General features: G+C 47.7%; 1 protein-coding gene and 1 long non-coding RNA gene across 6 annotated transcripts in view; one reads left to right on the forward strand and one right to left on the reverse strand.

Annotated features, from left to right (window-relative positions):
* The window catches only part of CTIF (cap binding complex dependent translation initiation factor), a 150,943-nt gene that overhangs the window by 56,628 nt on the left and 71,845 nt on the right, over positions 1-22,470 (reverse strand). For all 5 annotated transcript variants that reach the window (XM_053932114.1, XM_053932115.1, XM_053932113.1 and 2 more), the window contains one exon: positions 11,671-11,747. In XM_053932114.1, the coding sequence (XP_053788089.1) occupies positions 11,671-11,747 (77 nt within the window). The remainder of the gene's footprint in view (positions 1-11,670; positions 11,748-22,470) is intronic.
* Positions 13,308-15,293, forward strand: LOC128782036 (uncharacterized). The gene is made up of 3 exons (XR_008428626.1): positions 13,308-13,523; positions 14,890-14,956; positions 15,134-15,293. It is a non-coding gene; the product is annotated as an uncharacterized LOC128782036 (long non-coding RNA).

Below are 22,470 nucleotides of genomic sequence, written 5' to 3' on the forward strand. Positions count from 1 at the left end.
ACCCTGCTCAGCACAGATGGCTGTGACACCCCTGTTGGGGTTGGGATGTTCCCTCTGCAGTAGGCCTCATCAGCTCCCAGGAGGGCATGGAGAAGACAGGAGCATAAGGATGAGGATAAACCTCTGAATTCCAGATGCTGCTTCAAGGGTTCAGACCCACGTGCTGTTAAACCTAATTAATTTGATTTGGAAATCCTACTGAGAAGGAAAGGAGTGTTTCAACTTCTTCAATTCCTTCCCTTCCTCTCTCTTTCTTCTGTTCCAACAGAAGTTCAGCAATGTGCTGCAAATCATTTAGCTCAGTGCTAATTTTCAAGAGAGTAACCAGTTCATCTCAAGCATTTCATTTTTCCAGCTAGGAATGGCTCTAGCTGCTGGACCAACTAGATCCAACCCTAAAATAATGTCTTGATATTGTTGTTTTTAATAAACATCCTCTCCTCTCACTGCAAAGCGAATGGCCCTGAAAGAACAAAAGACATTTCTGTATTGTTTTAAGTTCTCTTCCTTTCTGAAAAACCTCAATTAAAATGGTGAAAAAGCTACTATACTCTGTAATTATGAACTCATTTCTATTCACTCGCTCAGCAGGAGAGCTTTGTCCTGTTGACCTCTGGGAATGGGTTTCTAAGGCCCTTCCAAAATTTCACAGCCTTAAAACCGACACATTCATGCCAGCTGTAAAACATGTTCACCTTTGCCTTCACCCAATATAACTTGAAATCTTCCAACCTGGGGTGAGAGCCACTCCTGTGACTATTTTATTTGTGAGAGGAGCCTTAGTGCTGGCCATGAATGGACTGGCTCTGGAAATAGTGCGACCCCTTCAAGACAGCATGAAAACTGCATGAATTTGGGCTGTCAGCTGATTGTAAAGAGTTTTCAAACAAATACCTTGCATGTCACACTCCTGGGTGATGGCTGGGATACTCTTTCTCTTTCCAGTACAAGAACTACCTGGCCTGAAGAGGATGCATCCCAGCCTCTTGACTTGCCAATGGGATGTTTGTGGGAAGAAGTGTGGAGACTTATTTTGGTTAAGTTCCATCGGGAAAAAAAGTCTTGTGAGACAAAATGCTTGGTTATGTGTATCTTTAAACTCTCAGTGCAAGATTAAGGAAGGGAAAGCAGAGGGGAAGCAATTTTTTTATAAGAAAGGAAACAGCAGAAAATAAGATGATGCCTGAGAACACAGAATTAGCTACAAATGAATGCAGAGGAGCAGATTTTCACATAAAGTGAATTAATAATGTCCTTCAAACACAAGCTAGAAAAATAGCTTTAAGGTAAGTCCTTTAAATAGGACTACAAATCACGCTGCCTTAGAGCCAGTTACCAATCCTCCCATGATTTCATGTGTCCATAACACACCTCAGAACATACATTTATTTTGTCTTTACACTTAGGACCAAACCTAAGGGAGCACAAAAACATCCACAACACAGCTTAGGCACAGCTCATCAACCAATTTCCCAAAATCTCACTCAACTCCAAAGGCTTGGGTCAGCTTATATTTTGCCTGAAATGCAGAAAAAAGCACCCCAGCCATGCACCCCCTGATAACCACTCCAGAGGTCTCAGATCCCTCCAGTTAAGCCTGTTTCTACCTTAGGACACACCAGATGAATCAACTGGACATCCACCCACCAGCTCTCTACCAGAAGAAAGAAGATGCTACCTCTTCTGGAAGAAGGTGCAAACTGATAATTGATGTGACGGTCAGCTAGGGGTGGTAGCCTTTAAGGGGTTAAGTGCTACACCTTTCCACCCGTGGTGACAACAGTTCTGCTGACACCTGTTTGTGCAAAAAACAAGGGCAAGAAAAGGCTACTCCACACCTCACACAGGCTGCTGAGAGACCAGTGACTGGTGTTCAGTCTTGTCGGCAGCACCAAGCCAGTTTGGCTGGCAGACCTCAGAAGTGTCACCAATGCCTCTCTCCTCTCTCATCTGTCTCTGTCTAATTCACCATATGCTTTGTGATTGATGTGTTGAGTTATATTTGTTCTCAAAAGAGGTAAGAAAAAGACCAAGGGTGCAGGTATTTACTTCACATACAACTTAGGGCTTGGGTTGGAAGGGACCTTACGGATCATCCCATCCCACCCCCTGCCATGTGCAGGGACACCTTCCACTACCCCAGGGTGCTCCAAGCCCCATCCAACCTGGCCATGGACATTTCCAGGGCAGACACAGCTTCTCTGGCAGCCTGTGACAGGGTCTCACCACCCTCACTGGGAACAATTCCTTCCCAATAGCCCACCCAACCCTGCCCTCTGCCTGTGTGAACTCATTCCTCTTTGTCCTACTACTACATGCCCTTCTAATGAAAGGCTCAATCCCAACCAACACTGAGATGCCCAGTCTCAAGTGTCTGTTCTTGCTGAAGAGAGCCCAGAAAAACATCCTTATCCCAGCACTCCCTCCAGTGTGAGGTGTTTTGGCTCAACTCCTCCCACATCTCTTTGTTTTTCAGACTTCCTTGGTTCTGGTCAACATAGGAAGGCAAAATAAAGCAAGGAAATATGTTCTCTGTAAGATGAACAGGCTAATTTTTCTTATGCGGGGGTGAAGCATCCTCCAAACTTTATTGAACACATCCCCTCTGAGCACAATGGGAAGTTGGACCTCCAGTTCATATCTGGTCAACGTAGTTAAGGACACACGCAGTGGGATCCAGCTGGCAGTGACACTGGAGATGCCTTTCAGCATCTTGTTTGGCTTCCAGCCATTTTGGTGCTGGTATCATAAGGTCTGGTGTCTGACAGCTCCCTGCATGGAGTTTGAGACGAGCTGAAATAGCACCTGTGATCATGGAGGTGAAGCCCAGCAGTCTCTGATAAAGGTGAACACTGAATGAGGTCTCCCATGCTCCCTGCAAAGCCTTGGATTTAAGAGTGGCTGCTCTCCTAACCTTCTCCACAGTTGTAGAGCCACCATGAGCTCCTGTTCCCATTTCAAAATGCTCACAAAAATTACAGAATCACACAATGGCTTGGGTCGGAAGGGGCTTTTCAAGATCACATTTTTCCACCTCTGCCATGGGCAGGGACACTTGTGAAAATCCGTCAGTGACAACAACTCATTGACCTCCAGACCAGCCCCTGATACCACACAGTAAAAAGATACCTAGAAAATACTGAGTTTTCATAAAAACCACCTCCACCATTGCCTCCACCACAGCCACATGCTGAATTTTTGGATTTTTTTTGCTGGAGCAATTATTTTGCTTTTGGTGAAGCAACATCATAAGACCCTGAGCCTGTGCATCAGGCCATATGTTTCTATCGAGGTTTCATAACAGTAACATGCTTTGCTGGTGGTACATAAAGTCTTTCAAGCAGTGGCAGAGATGGATAAAAACAACCTGCAAAAGCCTCCTGATGCCATAAAGTCTATTTGTGGCTTGGCTATTTGAGTTAAATTTAGTCTGCAGGACAGGGGTCACTTCAGTCACCAAGACTGTGAAGAAAAAAAAAAGGATATAAAAGGTCTTGTGTTTTAGAGTTTTTATGTAATGACAAAGCCACTCTCAACAGAGAGGTGGCAACCCTGCAGCTGGGAAATGCACCCGGCTTGCTCCTGCCACTGCCTCTTGGCATTAGAAAAAAAGGAACAATGAAAGGAAAGGATAAAATTTGCTTAGATGGTTATCTTTTAACCCTTCTGCATGGGTCTTTAGCTAGGAACACAAGGAGGACAGATCAGATATGGAGAACAGCCATGGACACGCATCCCCTGACGTCCTGCTCACGAGCACCATGTCCTGTTGAACGCACAAAGGTTTATCTTTCTCTTGCCATTAGTGTCGAGACCAAAGAGCTCTCTGACTTTTACAGAAGTGCTTTATCCTTGCACATGCATAAAATGCAGAATCCTTTCGGCTGTTGCCAGCATCAGGAAAGGAGCTGTGAGCACAGCACCCCTTCTGTGGTGTGCTCTGCCAGCAGGATGGTGGCCACACCACCTTCCCTCAGGGGTGAAACACGGCTGGGCATATTTTCACTGATGTCCCGCAGGCATCAGTGCTGCCCACAACACCAGAAAGGAGAGCAGCTGGGTGAAGAACCTCTACTCAACCTGCCACAGCTTGAGAAACGAGTGACAGGCAAAACAAATTCCCCAGTGGATGCTAAATACCAACTGCTCCACCTCACTGCTCCATGTTTTACATGGACCACTCAGATGATGGGAGGACCCTACGTGTGCAGCTCTGGGGATGGTGCTGGGGCAGGTGACTCGCTCTTAGGTAAGTTGGCCCAGGACTGATGCTAGATATAAATTTGGCTGAACTTCAGATAGTTTTTTGCAGAGCTGTTGAATCGTCTGTGTTCTGTAGGTACCAGGGCTCAGATTACTGCACAGGGATATCACAGAATCCTAGAATGGGTTCAGTTGGAAGGGACCTTAAAGCTCATCTTGCTCCATCCCTGCCATGGACAGGGACACCTTCCACTGTCCCAAGGTGCTCCAAGCCCCATCCAACCTGGTCTTGGACACTTCTAGGGATCCAGGGGCAGCCACAGCTGCTCTGGGCAGCCTGTGCCAGGGCCTGCCCACCCTCACAGTCAAGAATTCCTTCTCAATACCTCTAACCCTGCCCTCTGGCAGTTTAAAGCCACTGCCCTTTGCCATGCTGTGTCCTGCTCACTGAGCCATGGTTAAAGGCAGCAAAAGGTGTTGATGGAGCCAAAGAACCTCCAGAGCTCACCTCCAAGTGTTCCCTTCTGACAAGAAGCTGCAGTGCTGCCCAGCAGCTCCACCCATGGCTGAGCCACATCAGCTGCCTGACCATTGGGTGTCAGGAGGTGGCTTTTTGCTCACCTTCAGTGGTGAGCCCAGTGCAGTCTTTGTTCCCAACAACCTCCTCCCCTAGGAGGGGAGCCTCCGTGCTGTGACCCCTGGCAGAGCCTTCTCCTCAGCTCCTGGAAGGAAGGGCAGTGGGGCAGGGTGATGCCACCAGCGTGGCTGTGCAGGTCCAAAGTGCTTCTGCTTGACCCTTCCTGATATCATCTCTGCCCTGCTCCATCATCACCTTACCTAGAGAGCAGCTGCTGGACCAACCAGATCCAAATGACAACAGGTCCTACCCAATAGCCTCATGAGAGGGCATGGGAATAACCACAAACACAGGGAGGAATGACTTTGTGCTGCTGCAACTCCCTCCAGTTCCCTCCATCTGTTACTCCCTTGGTGTCAATCAGACCTTCCTCTGACTTCCAGTCTTAGTTAAATGTCCAGTTTTATCCACTTGCTGCTCACAGCAGCGTTTTTCTTCAGCAGAAATTGCCCTTCTGCCCCTGAATCTTTTACCCCTGGGTACCTGAGAGCATCTGCATCCTCCCCCAGCCTCTGCCAGGCAAGGCTGAACCAGATGACATGTGTGAAGCAGCATTTCCTTCTCTGAGCTCTCAAGTTTATTTATCCTTCACTTCCCTGGGTGACTCTGGATCCTCTCATTAACAAACAGAAGGAGAAAAAAAAGGACAGAAAACTTTTGCTTTCCATTTTATCTCATCCTAAATCCTCCTTGCTCATGACTCCCTCTCACCTCTGGCACCACATGGTCTTGCAACTCCCACCTGAGCCTGAATCTTGCCCCTGGATGAGGAGATCTTGCCCTTGAAGGAGCAAGCTGGGCCAAGCTGATTCCTGTGGTGTTTTATGACAGGGTGAAGCAGTAGAGTGCCTTTATGGTGTTTTGAAAGGAAATTGTACAGGAACAATGTCCCGAGCAGCGTGGCTATTGAAAACCCTTCACAAAAGGAGTTTGTCACAAGAGGAAAAGCAGCTTAATCAGTCGAACTAATCACTGTAGGTGGTTGAGTGTCCCTGAGGATCTGTAAAATTAAATATAATGGGAAAAGAAATATATCACAGTTTGCCTACGCTCCTCAGTGGAGCCGCCAGCGGATATGGGACGTTCCCTGCCTGGCCCTGAGCCCACCACGACCATCCTTTGGGCTGTCCCTAGGAAGAACCACCTCCTTGGAAGCCCCAGGCCAGGGCCACATGGCTGGGCTAGGATGAGCCCCAGGAGGTTTCTCAGCAGTTTAGGCCCTGACTGGGGAGTTGGGACAGGGATGCCCACTCAGTGTGCTCACCCCAGATAACCCAGTGCGTGGCGTGGGCGTCAGCAGGAGGGTCATGGTGCTTACACAACCCTCTTGCTTCAGGAAGAGGAAACCGTCCCTGACAGCCACCCGGGGCTCTCCAGGGAAGGAGGATATTTCTGCCTCCCTCAACTCGGAATCTAATTAAGTACAGAAAACACATACACGTGGAAAAAAAAATAATCCAGACTGTTTTTTCCTGATCATTTTAAGTGCAAAGCCAAGTTAATGCAAGGAAGTAAATAAAGTGAGACAATGCTAGAGAAATCTTGGGGACATTTCTGTAATTCTGTTCTTGAAATCATCAAGTATTTGGGGCATGCTAAAAGGAGATGGGGAGAGCTCCTGAGCCCCCTTGCTCCCAACCCTTCCCTCCATGTATGAGCCAGGAGGATCTGCGCAGCCTTCTGCTGCAGCTCCCCACACAGGGGCTTTATGTAGGATGGACTTGCCAGGTGCAGAAACACCCCTCTCAAAATCTCATCCAACAGGAGAAGGAGATGACACAAAGCTCAGTCGCAGTTAAAGGTGATGGTCCTTCACCTGAGGCTGGCTGTGATTTCCAGCAATCCTGGCTGGGACAAGCACGGCAGCCCCTCATGGCTCTGGTCAAAGCCTGAAGACACACCAGCTGCACAGAAGCACAAGAGATTCCCACTTTTTCTACTGAAAAAAGGAATTCAGGGGCCTTTTGCAAAGAGGGTATTGATTAATTCCTGGGCTTTTACTCCACCCTGTCTAGGACATGGGGGTGTTCTTCTTTCTGCCATGCTTTCCTGTTCTTGCCCCCAGACAAGGACAACCAAAAGAGCCATGAGGTACCAGCCAGCATCTGCGCACACCCAAGGATTTGCTAAGCTGTTCAGCCTGATCTGCCTTTTGAATCCAACAAGATGTTGGATCAATGTGATTTCAATGGTGCAAACTTTTTAAGACTTCCCCAACAACACTTTTGTGGTTGTCAGGAAAACTGTCCCCTTCCTCAAGTGACACAGAACCATTTCAGTACTGTTAACCAGAAGACCAAGAAGTAGGTACAACTCCACCTGTCCTACTGCAATTCCATATATTTCAACTCCATATATTCCCTGTAAAGCCTATCTGAACATGCAAGGTTTTTTTTATCATTCCTGCAAGGCTGGGACAAGCCTCTGTCCATGTTCTTCCATGCATTTCCAGGCCAAAGAATTTGGCCAGCTGGACTCTCCATCCCAAACACATCACACCAGGAGGCCACGGGAATTGGGGGAACCTTGGGCAACACAAAGTCAGCTTGCAATGCTTAAAAAATAGGGGGTTTGGGAACTTTTTGAAAAACAAGGGGCCAAACTCAGAGCCCACCTGCCCAAGCAGATCACATGCCACACATCTTGTGCTGTGTTAGCAGAGAGGCACTGGGTTGGGAAAGGTTTAAGGAGAGGACTTGAGAAATGGGTCTGTTGTGCCCCACATTCCACAGTATCTTTCTTCTTGCAGGAGAGGTTGTGCCACCACCCAGAAAAACTCCATCCTTCCCTCAAGGTGGTTGCCCTTGGAAGGTCAAACTAAGCAGCCTTTGGTGCCTTTGGACATGGTATGAAAACACCTGCCTGTGCTGCTCTCCTTCCATGATCCCAGAAATCAGTGTTGCCTTCCACCACCCTCATCAGGAGGTGGAAGTCACACCTCCTGAGTCTAAGCCAACAGAGAAGACCCTGGCTGCAGGATTTCTGCCAGGAGAGGTGGGGAGTGATACCTCTACTGCCCTGATCATAAGCCCTTTGCAGGAAGGACCTCACCACCTCCTGTAGGCTTTTACAGCACCACGTGCAACCAAACCCTCCAGTAGATGTGGCTCTGATGTTGACTGCTGTTATGGAAAATGTGCCCAGTTTTTTTAAGGACATCTAATTTGCTCTTCATTCCTATCTTATGCAACAAATGAAGCATGCACCCATGGAAAATCAGAGGATCCCAGAATGATTTGGCTTGGAAGGGATCTTGAAGACCGTTCAGCTCCATAAGCAGGGACATCTTCCACTAGGCCAGGTTACTCAGAGCCTCATCCAACCTGGCCTTGAACACTTTGAAAGATAAGACACCCACAAAAATGGAAAAAAAATTATTGGGGAACATAAAAACATAGCACATATGCAAGGAGAGAGCTGTGGGTCACTCCCCTGGGGTAGGTTCTCCTGAAGGCAGCGAAAGGTGTGTGGCAGAGACCTCAGGGTAGGTGAGCTGTGCTCCTCCACAACACAGGGACAGCATTTCCCGAGGAAAGGTGACGGGAAGGAAGCAGGGACAGGCGCTATTTATAGCAGGGCCGGACATCAGCGTTGTTCTGCATGTGAAACAAAAGGTGCTTCACCAGCCCAGCACTGTCCCCATCTGAATGTCACTGTCAGGGAGGCCAGAGAAGCCCACACACGCTCTGGGAGGCAATCAGTGCCATTTGTAAGACCAGCTGGGAAAAAAAAAAGGAGGCAGATTTCTGTGTACCAATCTGCTTTATCGGCTTTTTTTTTTTTTTTTTTTTCTTTGTAATAGCTGTGTTATATAAAGCTCCAACCAAGCCAAAGGTCACCTACAACCAGGCAAGGCCAGCTGGACGTGTGCATCGAGCAGAGGTCAAACTGGGGGTTGACACTTTGACTCAAGCTGGATGGCCACTTGTGAGGGTGACTCCTGCACCTGGCAGGAGGATGCCCAGCATGGTCACCAGGGATTTGTCAGCCTAGGATGAGGCAAGTGCTGAGCAGGGAGAAGAACCCCTGCACCCCATTATTTGTGGGCCCAGGGTGCTGCTCCAGGACCCACCAGCTTCAGGAGAAGAGGAAAAGCTGCCCCGTGAAAATCAGACCCAGGTGTGCCCAGGACTTTGGGGCCACACCTGCTTCTGACCTAACTTAGCAGGACAACCTCTTCTCTTCTTGCAAATCCACTGCATGCCAGCCCTACTCCCATCTTTGGTACCATCTTTGGCTGGTACCAATTCCTTTCTAGGAAACCAATTCCTTTCTCCCTTGGGTCCAGGCATCCAGAGCTGCTTCCCAGCCCATGCATCACCAAATGGCCCTGCTAGGCTTCTTCTAAGCCTCACTGCCTCTGATGCCCCATCCACACTCTTGCAATTTTGACTCTCTCCATATCCAGATGAGGTTTTAAACAAAAATCCCATTACTCCTGACTATTTTGCCTAACATAAAACCTCACCCTGAGGAATTTTTATATCACCTGTGTGGCTCCACCAGCTCCGGAATGGAGCTTTTCTGCCCCAGACTGATGCCTGGGACATTAAGATAATAGCACTGCAATAAACTGTAAACAGCTTTGTAGTCTGTGTTCTGATACAATCTGGTTTTTTCCTATTCCCTTCTGATACAATCTGGTTTTTTCTTATTCCCTTCCCCCCAACCCCCCATTCCTGCCCTTTTCTTCCCCTACTTCTGTCATGCTTTCTACATAAAATAAACATTTTGAGAGCTAACTCACTGCTAGAATTAAATTTTAAGGAGCAAGTGCTCTCTTGGAGCAACTCAAGTGACACTAAAAGGACAAAACCTCCCCTCCTAGTCCCAAATGCACTACAGAGACAAGGGGATGCTGAAAACCTCCAGCAGCAAAACAGGGGGCATGGGGAGGGAGAGGCTCCTGAGGTTTCAAGGTGAAGGAAGGGGATGGGAACCATGCCCTTTCCTTTTAAATAATTACTTAAAAAGCTGCTTTTTCATTCCAGCTGCCTTCACTCAGGCCTCTTAGCTTTTTGAAATTGAAATAAATGTGGTTTTCTTGCTAAGATTTAACAGCACTGTAGAGGACTTGGGCAGAAGTGTATACCCTCTGCTCTTTCAATTTTATTTCATTTGTGACTGCTTAGGGCTGAAATGACCCCACGTCTCCTCCAGAATGATGCCGGATCAATTGGATTTTAAGGCTTTTTTCTCTTCCCCTAGGACATTATCCCAGTGCTATTGGCCAGGGCTGTATCTCACCCCGTGATCTTCCAACCCCAGCCCAAGGCAGTTTCTTTTGCTATCTCTCCTTGCCTTCTGTGCAGGAGGCAGGGATGCCCTGGAGGACTGAATGCTTCTGTCTGCTGATGGCTTATCTGAAGGGACCAGAAAGAAAAAAGAAACAGAAATGCACATCTGGTGTGTTCCCTCCCATCCTTCCAACTGGCAAGATTTTTGGATGGGAGGGAAGAACCAGCACACAGCTCCATGGTTCATCACAGCCATGGGCATGGGGCTTCAGGCAGAAGACCTCTTGGCCCTGAGGGTCTCCTCTCCCAAAGCATCAAGCACTCTTTGTATGGCAGAAGAAGGCCAGAGATAGAAACAGAACTCCCTAAACTCCACTGTGGTTCCTCAGAGGAGCCCAGCCCAGAGCTCCAATTAAGCCCACCTAGCTCAGTCTTGCAACGCAGCAGACTTGGTCATAACCATGTTTTGGAGATCACAGGGCTGCAACCCAGCTGAAATACAACTTTTTCCCACCCACCTCAAATAAGAAGACTAGACTGGCTTTTTGAATTGTGTACAGCTAAAAAGGAGGGAGTCCCCAAAAAGAGAGGAAACAGAGTTTGCTGCTAACAAACCATCTTGACCACAGAAGAATGTTTATAGGTTGCCTGAGAAAACTCTTTTTATCTCTTTTTTTTGGTCCCTCTGTGAAGTGTAGAAAAATCAAACCATGCAGAGTTAACTACATCTTAGCTGTTCATGAGACAGGAAGTGATGGTGAGATTTGAGCACACACTCCAAGGTGTCTGCAGGACCTCACCAAAAATGCCCCCTGTGACAGCTCAGGCACAGACTACAGTTTATTCCAGGAGAAAGCACTGGCCACTTTTTCTTCTGTTCAATCCTCTTTCAAAGTTGTGGTTTTATAACTGCTTTATTGCCCTGGGAGTGTTGTCTCAGCTGGAGCAGAACAAGTCAGCAGAAATAAAGCGGCATGTACTACTAACTCCCTTATTCCTCACTTCTTTTCACATTTAACCATAGTCATGATTCCCATCAAGGACTTTAGATGCCCTCATATAATCGGATATGCATTTTACACAATTAAATATCCAATTGACTCGATTAAATTAACTTAATGGATTGAAATCACCAATGCCACAGGAATTCGGCTGCCTGCACAGCACATCCCCTCTTTCCCACAGATACCCGAGGATGGCTGTGACCCCCTCTTAACCAAACCATACCCACTTTCCAGGCAGCCCTGAAACTCAGCAAATTTTGACTTTTAATAGAAAAAGAGGAAGCAAATCCCAAGAGCTCGAGCTTTTACAGACAAGAGATTGCCAGCCGTCTCTTTGAGTGCAGGTTGGGGGATCTGGCTATGCAGGAATAAGTTCAAGGGGAAGAGAAGGTCCTTAAGGTACTCCTGGATCACTGCATGACATATCCCAAAATATTTTCAGGATGCTAGTGCTGGAATAAGAGTTTATGCATTAACACTGCTGAACAGCAGCACTGTCCAATGACTCACCACGAGGCAGCTGAGGAAGATGTGCAACGAAGAAGAGAAGAGTTAAAAAAACCCCAAACACTGAAGAGGTTTCACCTACCTCCGGTCGTTTCTCCTCCTTCTGAACAGTTTTTTGGTGTGTGCGATTTCAGCTTCATGAGGCAAAGGATGGTAACCCTGCAAAACAGAGGGAAAAGCAGCCATCAGCTCCAGGAGGCATCAGAATGGAAGGGCTGAGAGTGAGACAGAGCTGTACACCCAGCACGTGAGCGTGGTAAAAGAAACAGCTTCCCCAAACATCCTTACAACATCCCAGACCCCACAAAAGCAGCTCTGAACATCTGAGATGTGTTGTATCTCTCAGGGACATTGCAAGGAGCAGGGAATGAAGTTATCTACAATTTCTGTATAGAAGAAACCACACAGGGCAAATGACTGGATCACATATGTATAAATCCCATGCACACCATGGATAAGGAATTCACCCACTTCTCACATGACACATTAAGCCATCCAATTTCCCTGGGCTGCAACCCTTGTGCATTTATCCAAAACCCAGCTGAAAAAATGTCTGTAAAGGAAGATGCTCAGCATCATCTTGAGGATACCTGGGGAAGCCAGCAGGAGCCCCAGCTGGTAGGTCTGCTGGGGCTGTGCCCTCACCCCGGCAGGAAGGGAACAAAAGCATCAGAAGCACCTCACTGAGCCTGCCCACCATGCACGAGTCAGCCTATGCCACCCCTGCAGCAAGGACAGGTGGGACCCACCTTACAGGAAACAACTGAGGTGACAAGGATGGTAAATCATGCGCCCAAGCCCAAGATGGAGGGCAGATTTAGATGAGATACTAGGCAGAATCTTTTTACTAGTAATTAGGAAGAAAGTCTTTACTGTGAGGGTGCTGAGGCCCTGGCACAGGTTTCCCAGAGCAGCTGTGGCGCCCCTGGATCCCTGGAAGTGTCCAAGGCCAGGCTGGACAGGGCTTGAAGCAACCTGGGCTAGTGGAAGGTGTCCCTGCCCATAGCAGGGAGGTTGGAACGAGAGGACCTTAAAAGTCCCTTCCAACCCAAACCTATCTAGGATTCTATGATTCCAAGACAAGGCAGTGGCAGAGCTGTGTGTAACTGCAGCTGCTGCACTTCCAGTGCCCTCTTTCCACTCAAGGTGCCGACTCTGACGTGGTCTGTTCATCTGATAAGGGGGCTGCTGTATTTATTATCCTACTATGGGCATGATGAGGCTTTGTTAATGCTCACACAGAGCTCTGAGGTTCCTGGATGAAAGGCTCTACGTAAGTGCAAAGTATTATTTATTTTCCAGGGACCACAGAGCTGTCATAACCATAATGATTTTTATTTATGCAGTATTGTCCTTCCCCAGCTGGCAATAAAAGCCCTGTAAAAGTTGCTCCTTTTACTTCCATCACCATCTATCTCAGCGTGGAGCTCCAGCCACTGCTGGGAATCACCACGTGCAAGGGGCCATGAGGGAGCAGCCTGGGCAAGGGCAAGGGCTGGGTGGGGATGTGCCTCATCCAGCAGCAGCTTTGTGACATTGGCATGACAACATAACACACCGACTTCAGGAAAAAATCCCTCTCTCTTTGTGTGAAGAGCCTTTGGAAACGGCAGTTGATTTCAGTAGCAGTTATTGAGATAACAGTATTTCGAGTTTCTCCAGGGGAAGATGTAATGGAGGAGAAAGGTTCCTGGGGATGATGAATTTAGGCCAGAGAAGGCACCACCAAGTTGAGGGCAGGCAGGGTTTATTGTGACCATCCATCCTGACCACTGCAAAAAGCCTGGAGAAACTGCTGCAGCAGCAACCCTACAGATCCCAAGGCAGCTGGAGCCTTCCCATTCAGAGAGCTTTGCTCCTCCAGACTTCAAGCCATAAGGAACTCACTGAGCCAAAATCTAAAGATAATAGAAAAGGTCCAAAGGAGAGCTACAGGTGAGGGGTCTTCGGGAGCCACATGATAAAGTGTCTAAGGGCAATGTGCTTCTTCAGCCTCAAGAACAGGAGACTGAGGCAAGACTTCACTGGGGTCTGCAACTCCTCCCAAGGGACAGCTCCAATCTCTGCTCCCTGTAACAGGGACAGGACCCAGGAAACAGCTGGAGCTGTGCCAGAGAGGTTTGGGGGGGGGATATCAGGGAAAGGCTCTTCCCCAGAGGGTGCTGGACACTGCCCAGGCTCCCCAGGGCATGAGCACTGCCCCAAAGCTGCCAGAGCTCCAGGTGTGTTTGGACACCAGGGATGCCCAGGGTGGGATTGTTGGGGTGTCTGTGCGGGGCAGGAGCTGGACTGGGTGATCCTGGTGAGTGGCTTCCAACTCAGAATATCCTATCATGATTCTGTAATAGCTTAGAATCACAGAATCCCAGAACAGTTCTGGTTGGAAAGAGCCTTAAAGATCATCCAGTTCCAATCCACCTGCCACTGGCAGGGACCTTCCACCAGATCAGGGTGCTCATACTGAAACTGCTTCACTGCTGAGGGCTGTGGTTTGAGTGTTCCTCATCACTCACTTTCCCAATCATTTATTTTCACTGAAGGCATAGGAGAAGCTTGATATCTCTGAGATCTCTGTTCCTTTGGAAAGATTACTTGAAATTGGCCAACAGATACCAAACTGAATGAGGAAAGGAGGGGAAGGAGGAGACACACAGAGTCCAACCCCATCAGCACAGCTACTTTAGGAAATGAGGCTAAAAATAGTATAGTAATTAGTGAGGCTGTTCCTAAATGTTGTACTACCACAGCAGGCTAACCCTTGGGGCGTTTTTAAGAATTTAAGCTGCATTGCAGACACATGTGCAAATACAATTACCTTAGAAAAATGAAACTATCTCCGCTCCACACAAGGAACAATTTCCTCTAGTGAAGGCCTCATTAAAGCCTTAGGAGCTGCCTTTCTGCTCATTCCAACTAGAAACCATACGTACAGTGGTGCATTCCTGCATGTCCTCCTTGCAGAGAAGCCCTGTGCTGCCACAGACCTCTATCCACCAGCAGCTGACGTCAGCGGGATAAGAGATGAATTAATTACATGGGAATAAGTTCCTAATCCAAGGAGCACTCCTGGACACTGCCTGTGCTTGAATAGAGGAGAACTTCATGTCCCCATTTACGAAAATCAAACATCTCCTTTCTCCAGCTGAGTAGTTCCCTTCCTCAGTCCTCGTCATGAGACAATGTTTTGGAAAAAAACAGTCACCGATCCCTACTCTTGTCTATTTTGGTGCCTAAACAAAGCTAAATTTGGAAGGGAGAAAAGTTGACCTTTTTTTTTTTTTTTTTTTTTTTTTCTGTGCAGCGAGCTGATGCAAAAGGAAATATCAGCAAATTGCAAGTTAGGGCGGAGTGGCTGGAGAAGACCAAAGGTAATGGGGTGGGTGGGGATAGAATCCCAAGGGCATGGTGAGAGCTTTGATAACATAGCCCTTGTCTCAAGGCTGCTGCCCACCACGGGTCATGCAGGAAAGCTGTGGAAGTGCCTTCAGCAGAGCCAGGTTACTAAGGACAACGTGAATCTGAAATGCAGCTCTTCCATCTTTCAGCAGACACACTCCTTCTGAAGTCAAAATCCCTGAACAGAGCCAAAGGAAAACGTCTCTCAAGGCAGAAGACCACCCTCTGCTCTACAGTGGGTCTACAAGAGGGATGGGTTTTTCTCCTGCTTTGGCTGGAAACACCATCACACTCAGATGCTCATGGTTTTCATAGGCACGTTTGCAACTTCTCAGTGGGAAGCAAGATCACATTTGGTCTCCTTCCCAAACGGATTTTATCTTGATATTTATTCACAGGTGGCTGGAGAAGGTAACAAACCAGAGTTTGAGTGGTGCTGTTCTGAAAGCGACGGGTGTGGGAAAAGCAAAGTACAAGGAGCCCATGGTCACAGAAAGAATTGCTAATAGGGCTAATTTTCAGTTTTGGAGCTAAACACTCTGTGGTTTGCATGGTGGGAAGCTTGGAGCAGAACCTGAGATGCCCATGGGACTTCTAATGCACATAAGTTCCATTTTAAATCATAAACATACATGGTCGAAGAAGAAGGGCCAAAAGCTCTGGAAAAGAAGGGTTGTTCTGGAATGGTCTGCCCTCTGGGCCAGTCCCCAAGACATCAGCTGTGTTGTGACATGCATGCATGTTTTCAGATTTTTTTGAGGAAAACAGCTGTTGGAGAAGGTGATGCCTGGCAAGCTCAGGTGACTGTCGTATGGCCAGCAAGGGAAATCTGTCATCAACTGGAATTGCTGCAAACAGAGGTCACAGGCAGCAGGTTTGAAGGCCATGTGCTCTCTTTTTGTGCTTTACCTTCCTAATGAAGGTGTCTGTCCAACCTTCATCCCTGTCCACCTGCCTGTGGGAATACAAAAAGCTGCTCCCCAGCATTTACATCAAAGCTCAATGAAAGAACAAATAAAAAGCTTTAAAGACTTCACTGGCATTCTGCAGCAACCCAAGAGCTTCCACCTCTTTCCCCACTGATACCTGCCCCTCCCCAGCTACATCCCTCTGCTGATCCCACCCTACTCCACACCCCAGCCCAGTAACCTGTGGGATACTGGCTTGGGAAGGAAAGAGGAAGAGGGGCAGGAATAGAGGAGGGAAGTGGTTGGGTTTACTGCTACCCTCCTACAAAAAAGAATTTGCTATGATTTTTCTAATGCCTCCTTTGCAGCAGGATCATCTGAAGAAGCTGGAGGAGGGCACCAGCTTTGCCTTTTTTTACTGGGGATGGTAAATTAGTAGAATCTTAGAATTATTTGGGTTGAAAGGAACTCAAAGACCATCTAGTTCCACCCCTCTGTGAGGAATGGGGCAGTCACAGCTTCTATAGGCAACCTGTGCCAGGGCTTGCCCACCCTCCCAGCCAGCAATTCCCATCTGTCCCTGACCCTGACCCCAGTCCCTGTGCAGCTCTCCTGGAGCCCCTTGAGGCCCTGGCAGGGGCTCTGAGCTCTCCCTGGAGCCTTCTCTTGTGCAGCTGAACAGCCCCAGCTCTGCCAGGCTGGCTCCAGAGCAGAGGGGCTCCAGCCCTGGCAGCAGCTCCGGGGCCTCCTCTGGGCTGGCTCCAGCAGCTCCACGTCCTTGTGCTGTTGGAGCCAGGGCTGGGGCAGCTCTGCAGGTGGGCTCTCAGCTGAGCACAGGGGCACAGGGGCAGAATCCCCCTGCCCTGCTGCCCACGCTGGGGGCTCAGCCCCGGGCAGGGGGGTTCAGGCTGGAGCAGGTCCAGCCTCCCTTCCGTGAATACTCCCAAGTCACAATTTGATAAGCAGGAATGAGGCCGAGCTTTTTCCTGCCACTGATTCTTCTGTGACCACCCTGAGGCAGCAAATCACAGCAACTCCTTTGGCATCTGAAATCAAAAGCCTTATAGAGGACATAGCCCTATCTGGGACCAAGCTGCACCACCCCCGCCCCTTCTCCTCCACTGCTGCATTCCCAAGTGCAGCTGTTGGTTGCCTGAGGTAGCTGAACTCGTGGGTGTTTCACAAAGACTCAGAGGCTTCTAGGGGTTTGGGTTCATTGCTTCATCCATGTGGTTTTACAGCCTGGCTTTCAGGTGTGAAACCTCAGCCCACAGAGCAATTGCCTTCACTCGTAGCAACTTATTCCACCTCTTTCACAGACGTTCCCCATGCAGCAGAAACAACCCCAGCCTGTGATTGTCAAGCAGGTGAAGACACCTGAATAGGAAACAGCAACACCGAAACCCTGAGTGTGAGCAGAAGGTTGAAAAAAACACTGGACTGATGGAAAAAAACGACACTCAGGTGATGAGAGAAGGAAATTATCCGGCCACAGTGCAGGATCAGTCCCGCTGGAGCTTTATCTCAAGAGCCTTTTGTGCCCTCAAGAAACATCCGCCCTTGCTTATCTTAAACAAATGGTTGCAGAAGACCTGAACTGAACAAACAGGTTATTAGGCCTGAGGTAGGAGCTGGGAGTTTCGCTCAGTTTTATTGCACACAAAGTTCGGGGTGGGATTTATTTTCTGGGAGAGCGGGAAGGGTGAGGTGTGGCTGGAATCACCGAGGATGCCCCGTCTGCCCGTGCAAAGGGAACAACAGAAATTCTGAGGCTGGAGGGAGCGTGAAAACATAAATACGTTGTGGTTCCAGAAATGATCAGCAGAAACCCACCCACTGAATTGCAACACCCTGCAGCAAGGCTTTCACCTGCCCATAGGATGGATTGTCCAAGGCTGGGAACTCCAGGACAGCACAGATCTGCAGATATATTTAACTTTTATTGTGCCAGTCACACAATCATGGAGTCTATGGGGTTGAATGTGCCAATATATTCTGTACAACCATCCCAGCCAGCCCCTTGCATGTGAAAAATATGGCAAAGGTGACACTGGCAGCATCCCCATCATCTCTATCCACCCAAGGCTGGCATTTCTGCTGGAGGTGATTCCAATGGAAGGTGTCCCAGCCCATGGCAGGGGTTGGAATGAGATGATTTATGGTCCCTTCCAATCCAAATCCTTCTGTGATTCCAAGATTCAGTGATACTTGAGTAAGTCCTGGGGGTATTTCCAGCATAGCTCTCTCCTCAGAGGCCACTTTCCTCTTCCCCTTCCAGGAATTCCCATGGCTCTGGTCTGTCACCCACAAGGGGAATTTTTTTTTGCATCTTAGAAGGAGAGAGCTGAGGCACAAACCAAAGCCTTGACCTGGGTCTGGAGGCCATGGAAGGACACCAAACACTGCCAGGAAGCCACACAGAAATTATTTCCTCTCTTAAAATATAAGTGATAAATCTGTTCCTTTAAATTGCAAACTATTCATATTTTCCTGTAAGGTGCTTACAATAAGAGCTGCTTCTGAATAAGCAAGCAGTTGATGTTCAACATCTAAGGAATAGGAAGTGCAACAATTTTGCAAAATACTCCCTACACAAGATAAAAGGCAGGTAAACCCTTGCAGGACTTGATGGTTATGGCTCTATCACCCTTCCTCACCCCACATGCACAGCACATGTGGGTCCTGGCAACCTCCAAGGACACCTTCTTCAACCTCAGTGATTGGAGCCAGGGCTAAATTAAACTACAGGACTGACAAAGAAATTAATTTCCAGCCATCCAGGAGCCAGAAAAGGAGCAAAACTCTCTGGGTTTTGCCACCACTCATCTATGAAGCTCTGTCGTGGAGAACAGATGCTCTGCAGGACCTTAACAGTAGGATGTGCTGGTCTGATGAATCATGGCATAGTGCAACATGCCCCAGAGAGGCTCCAAGAACATCTGGATAACGTTGTGAGGCACAGGGTGGGATTTTTAGACCTGTTCTGTGCAGGGCTACGAGTTGGACTGCAATGATCCTTGTGGGTCCCCCCCAGCTAAGTTCATTCTGTGGTTCTGTGATTCTAAGTAATTCCACGAGAGATATCCCAGTTTGGAGGATTTAATGGATTAACTGCATCTTTGGGGCGTACATAATAAATCACAAATTGCCAGCAGAGGCTGAATGTGTAGCTGCAGTACACATGCCTCTGTGATGAGCACCGTGGAGGAGACTTTTTCCCAAAAAAAAAAAAAAAAAAAAAACACCCGAAAAAGGGTGGGATGGCTGTGACTGTGATGAGGACTGTCACAGTTAAACATCATTCCTTAGTTATCACTAAAACCACCTGCAGTATTCCCTGTAGGGCTGTGCCCTCCCCTGTTGGCCCAAGGATACAAACTCCTGGATTCCCATTTGCTGAGTGTGAGTGCTCTGGTGTGCACTTCTCACAGAATAATGGGTGTTTTCATGAACCACAGACTCGACACATGCAGTCCTAGACCCAAAGAGGTATCATTCAGACACTTCTTTTCCCATCACCTCTCCCTGGTGTTTGTTATTGGCTCCTGACAAGAGAGCAGACACATAGCTAGAGGCATTGAAAATACTTGGTGGCACAAAATATTTGGTGGCAGCTAAGCTGTCCCACTTCATCCCTCTGCAGCCAGCTCTGGGATGGCACAAAACACAGAGAGAAAGGCAGAACAACTCAGCATGAAACTCCCTGTGCGGGGTGAAGGATGAAATGCAATTAAAGCATTAGAATAATTAGGCAAAGCATCCCAATTAAAGCATGGCCTGAACCTTCCTTGACACCTTCTGCTGATTACTGACAGTGCATTTTCCGGGGTCTATTTATAACTCTTGGCCCCTGAGCTCCTGAATTATACATAATTCAGAGATAATAAAACTTTAAAAACCAGGACAAAGTCTCCTAGGAGGAACTGCCTCTGCAAACACACAAGTTCACACCAGGAACCTTAGTCCACACTTAGGCCCAGCTAAGGCACGGAGATGGGGACAGGCTGGAGACACTGCTGCACTGAGACAGGGTGCTCCAGACACGTCAACACGGACACACAGTGCCATAGGAAGAGTATAAATAACAGACAAAAGAAATCCCCTTTTGTTACCAGAATCCGCAAATCCCAAATCAGTTACGAGCTGACTTAGGAAATGGAGCTTTTTCCCATGTTGTAGCAAAATGGGAACAATACTTTGCGAGTGGAAGTAACTCTAATTGTTTTAACTGATGTTATTTTAGTGTTGTTTAGGTTTATTGTTTATTTGTATGTATTTCCTCTACCCTGGTCAGCCTTAAAAACAAACTGTACTGTCAGCAGTAAAGCATCCCATCCATAAATAAATACATTTATCCAGTAAGTAGTATTTGGAGTCCTCAAATGCAGATTATTTAAAGAACCACTAAAATAAATCGCACTGATGACCTGGGTTTGCTTTTCCCTGGAAAAAGGAACCCTTTTCAGCTAATATTGGGAATAAACACTGCCCACATCACTTGCAACCAGGAGGCACCACACATGCTGTTTGATTTGCAGTCTGTCCAGGCAGCCCATGCTCATCCTGAGAAAGGGCTGCACTACTCTGAAAAGCTTTTCTTACATTTTCCTTGGCTTGCACCAGCCTGGGGGTGAGGGAGGAACAGCTTTACCTGGGCCTTAAGAGTTTTATGTGGTTGCTATTGGAATATATATAATTTGACCTATTTCAGTGCCTCTGGAACCTCACTTTTCTTTAAAATATACATTTTCTCTATGTCTCTCATGTTCCCCAGTCTGATTTTTCCTGTTCCTTGTGCTCTTCAGAGCCCAACACACCCATTTGTGCACCTTGGCATGCTGTTTGACCTTGTCTCTTCAGCTGAAATGAAGTGAGGTGGGACGGCAGGAGGTCCCTCACCACTGTTCCATCCTCACAAGGAGGAGACCTACAGGCAGAACTGGGATAAATTCTTAAGGTGACCCATAAACATACCTGATAGGGCCTTGGGGAGGAGGAGAACCTTAGGAACCTCTAAGCTCAAAACTTTCTCTGCTATGGCCAGTGTTGGTACAGGCTCCCCTGGCCAGGTATGCTTGAATCTCAGTTTTGTTCCCAGGTGATACAGGCTACATCCAAGAATATTTTCCTTTCACCCTTACTATTTAAAAAAAAGATGTGCTTTCCATGTCCAATCCCCCAGAACTAGGCCTCTGCTCATCTTCTTTTGGGCAGACCAGGGCTTCAGCTTGAAGGAGCTTCGAGATCCTGCAAGCTCCTGGGATTTGGGACAGTGCTACACTTATGAAACACCTTATTTATAAAGTGACAGCTTCACAGCCTTACACACAACTTCTTTTTTCTTTCACCATGGGTAGATCCAGAGGCAATAGGAGGACTTTCTCAGTGCTCAGTCCTTGGCACTTCCCACTGGACACCTTCCAAGTGCATGAAGTTTTTCAACACCATCAGATTGCAAGCAATAGTTTATAATTCAACAAGCTTTTCTTTTTTTTAACATGATCCATATCCCTGTGATCCACACGCTGCACTATCAAAGCCAAAGGGAATTTTGGCATCAAATTGAATATGGTCATGGTACTGGCAGCTCCTTTTGGCCCACCAGTGGACATTTCTCACAGATCTTCATGGCTAAAGCATGGTCCTTTCCTTTCCTTTGCCAAGTCCCTTGTGTTGTGCTGGAAACATTCTCACATAACAGATATTCCTGTCTGCAGCTGGCTGAAGACAGAGCCAATGTACTTTCCTAAGACTATGCCACCAAGAGAAGTCTTTTGTCCTGTCTGAAGTTGCTGCTTAGTCTAGTTCAGCCTAGAGAGATCACGTGAGGATCCCATGTTTCTGTCACCCCTGCTTGGGAAATATCCCAATGTGCTTGGGAAATATGCCAATTTAATCCTATAAAAGCCCTACTCTTCCATTTGAAAAGTCACAGTCCTTCATGGGAGTGTGGGCTGTGCAACACAAGGGTCTGACTTGCTCCTTGCCAGCTTACTGGCAGTTTGTACCTGGGAAGAAGAAACTGCTCATTGAGAGTCCATCTGATCCCTCCCAGGATTTTCCTGTTACGCATTGAGGATCTAGGATTCCTCCTGCTGTAATGGGCTTTAATGCAGGGAAAAGCTCAGAAAACATTATGCACTTGCCACAGAGTATCAATAATATCACATCACTTATTCACTACACTGGTGGTTTTTCACTGACCTTCTGCAGACCTCTGTGAGACACGGGCTACTTTGAACAGTAAAACAGAGACGAGTAAGGAAGGCATGTTTGCAGCAGCGTCCAAATGTGACACTGGAAATGGATCTGGCACCTCCACCAAGAAAAGAATCCTCAAAAACTGTTTTCTATCCAGAATTGATAGAGGACAAGCAGCAGGATGGCCGTATTGGTTCTCCCAAGCCTTGCAAAGTCCAAATCTCAAACATGACATCTCCAAAGACTGTGGCATCATTCATACATCAGCTTTCCTGCCAGAGAAAGCATAACTTACAGCTGCTTTTGTGGTGACTACCAGGTGCTGGGTGAAGCTTCTTCAATTAATTTCATATTGGTCACAAGGATGCACCTTGAGG

Source organism: Vidua chalybeata, chromosome Z (assembly GCF_026979565.1).
Source record: "Vidua chalybeata isolate OUT-0048 chromosome Z, bVidCha1 merged haplotype, whole genome shotgun sequence".
In the NCBI taxonomy this organism is placed as follows: Eukaryota; Metazoa; Chordata; class Aves; order Passeriformes; family Viduidae; genus Vidua; species Vidua chalybeata.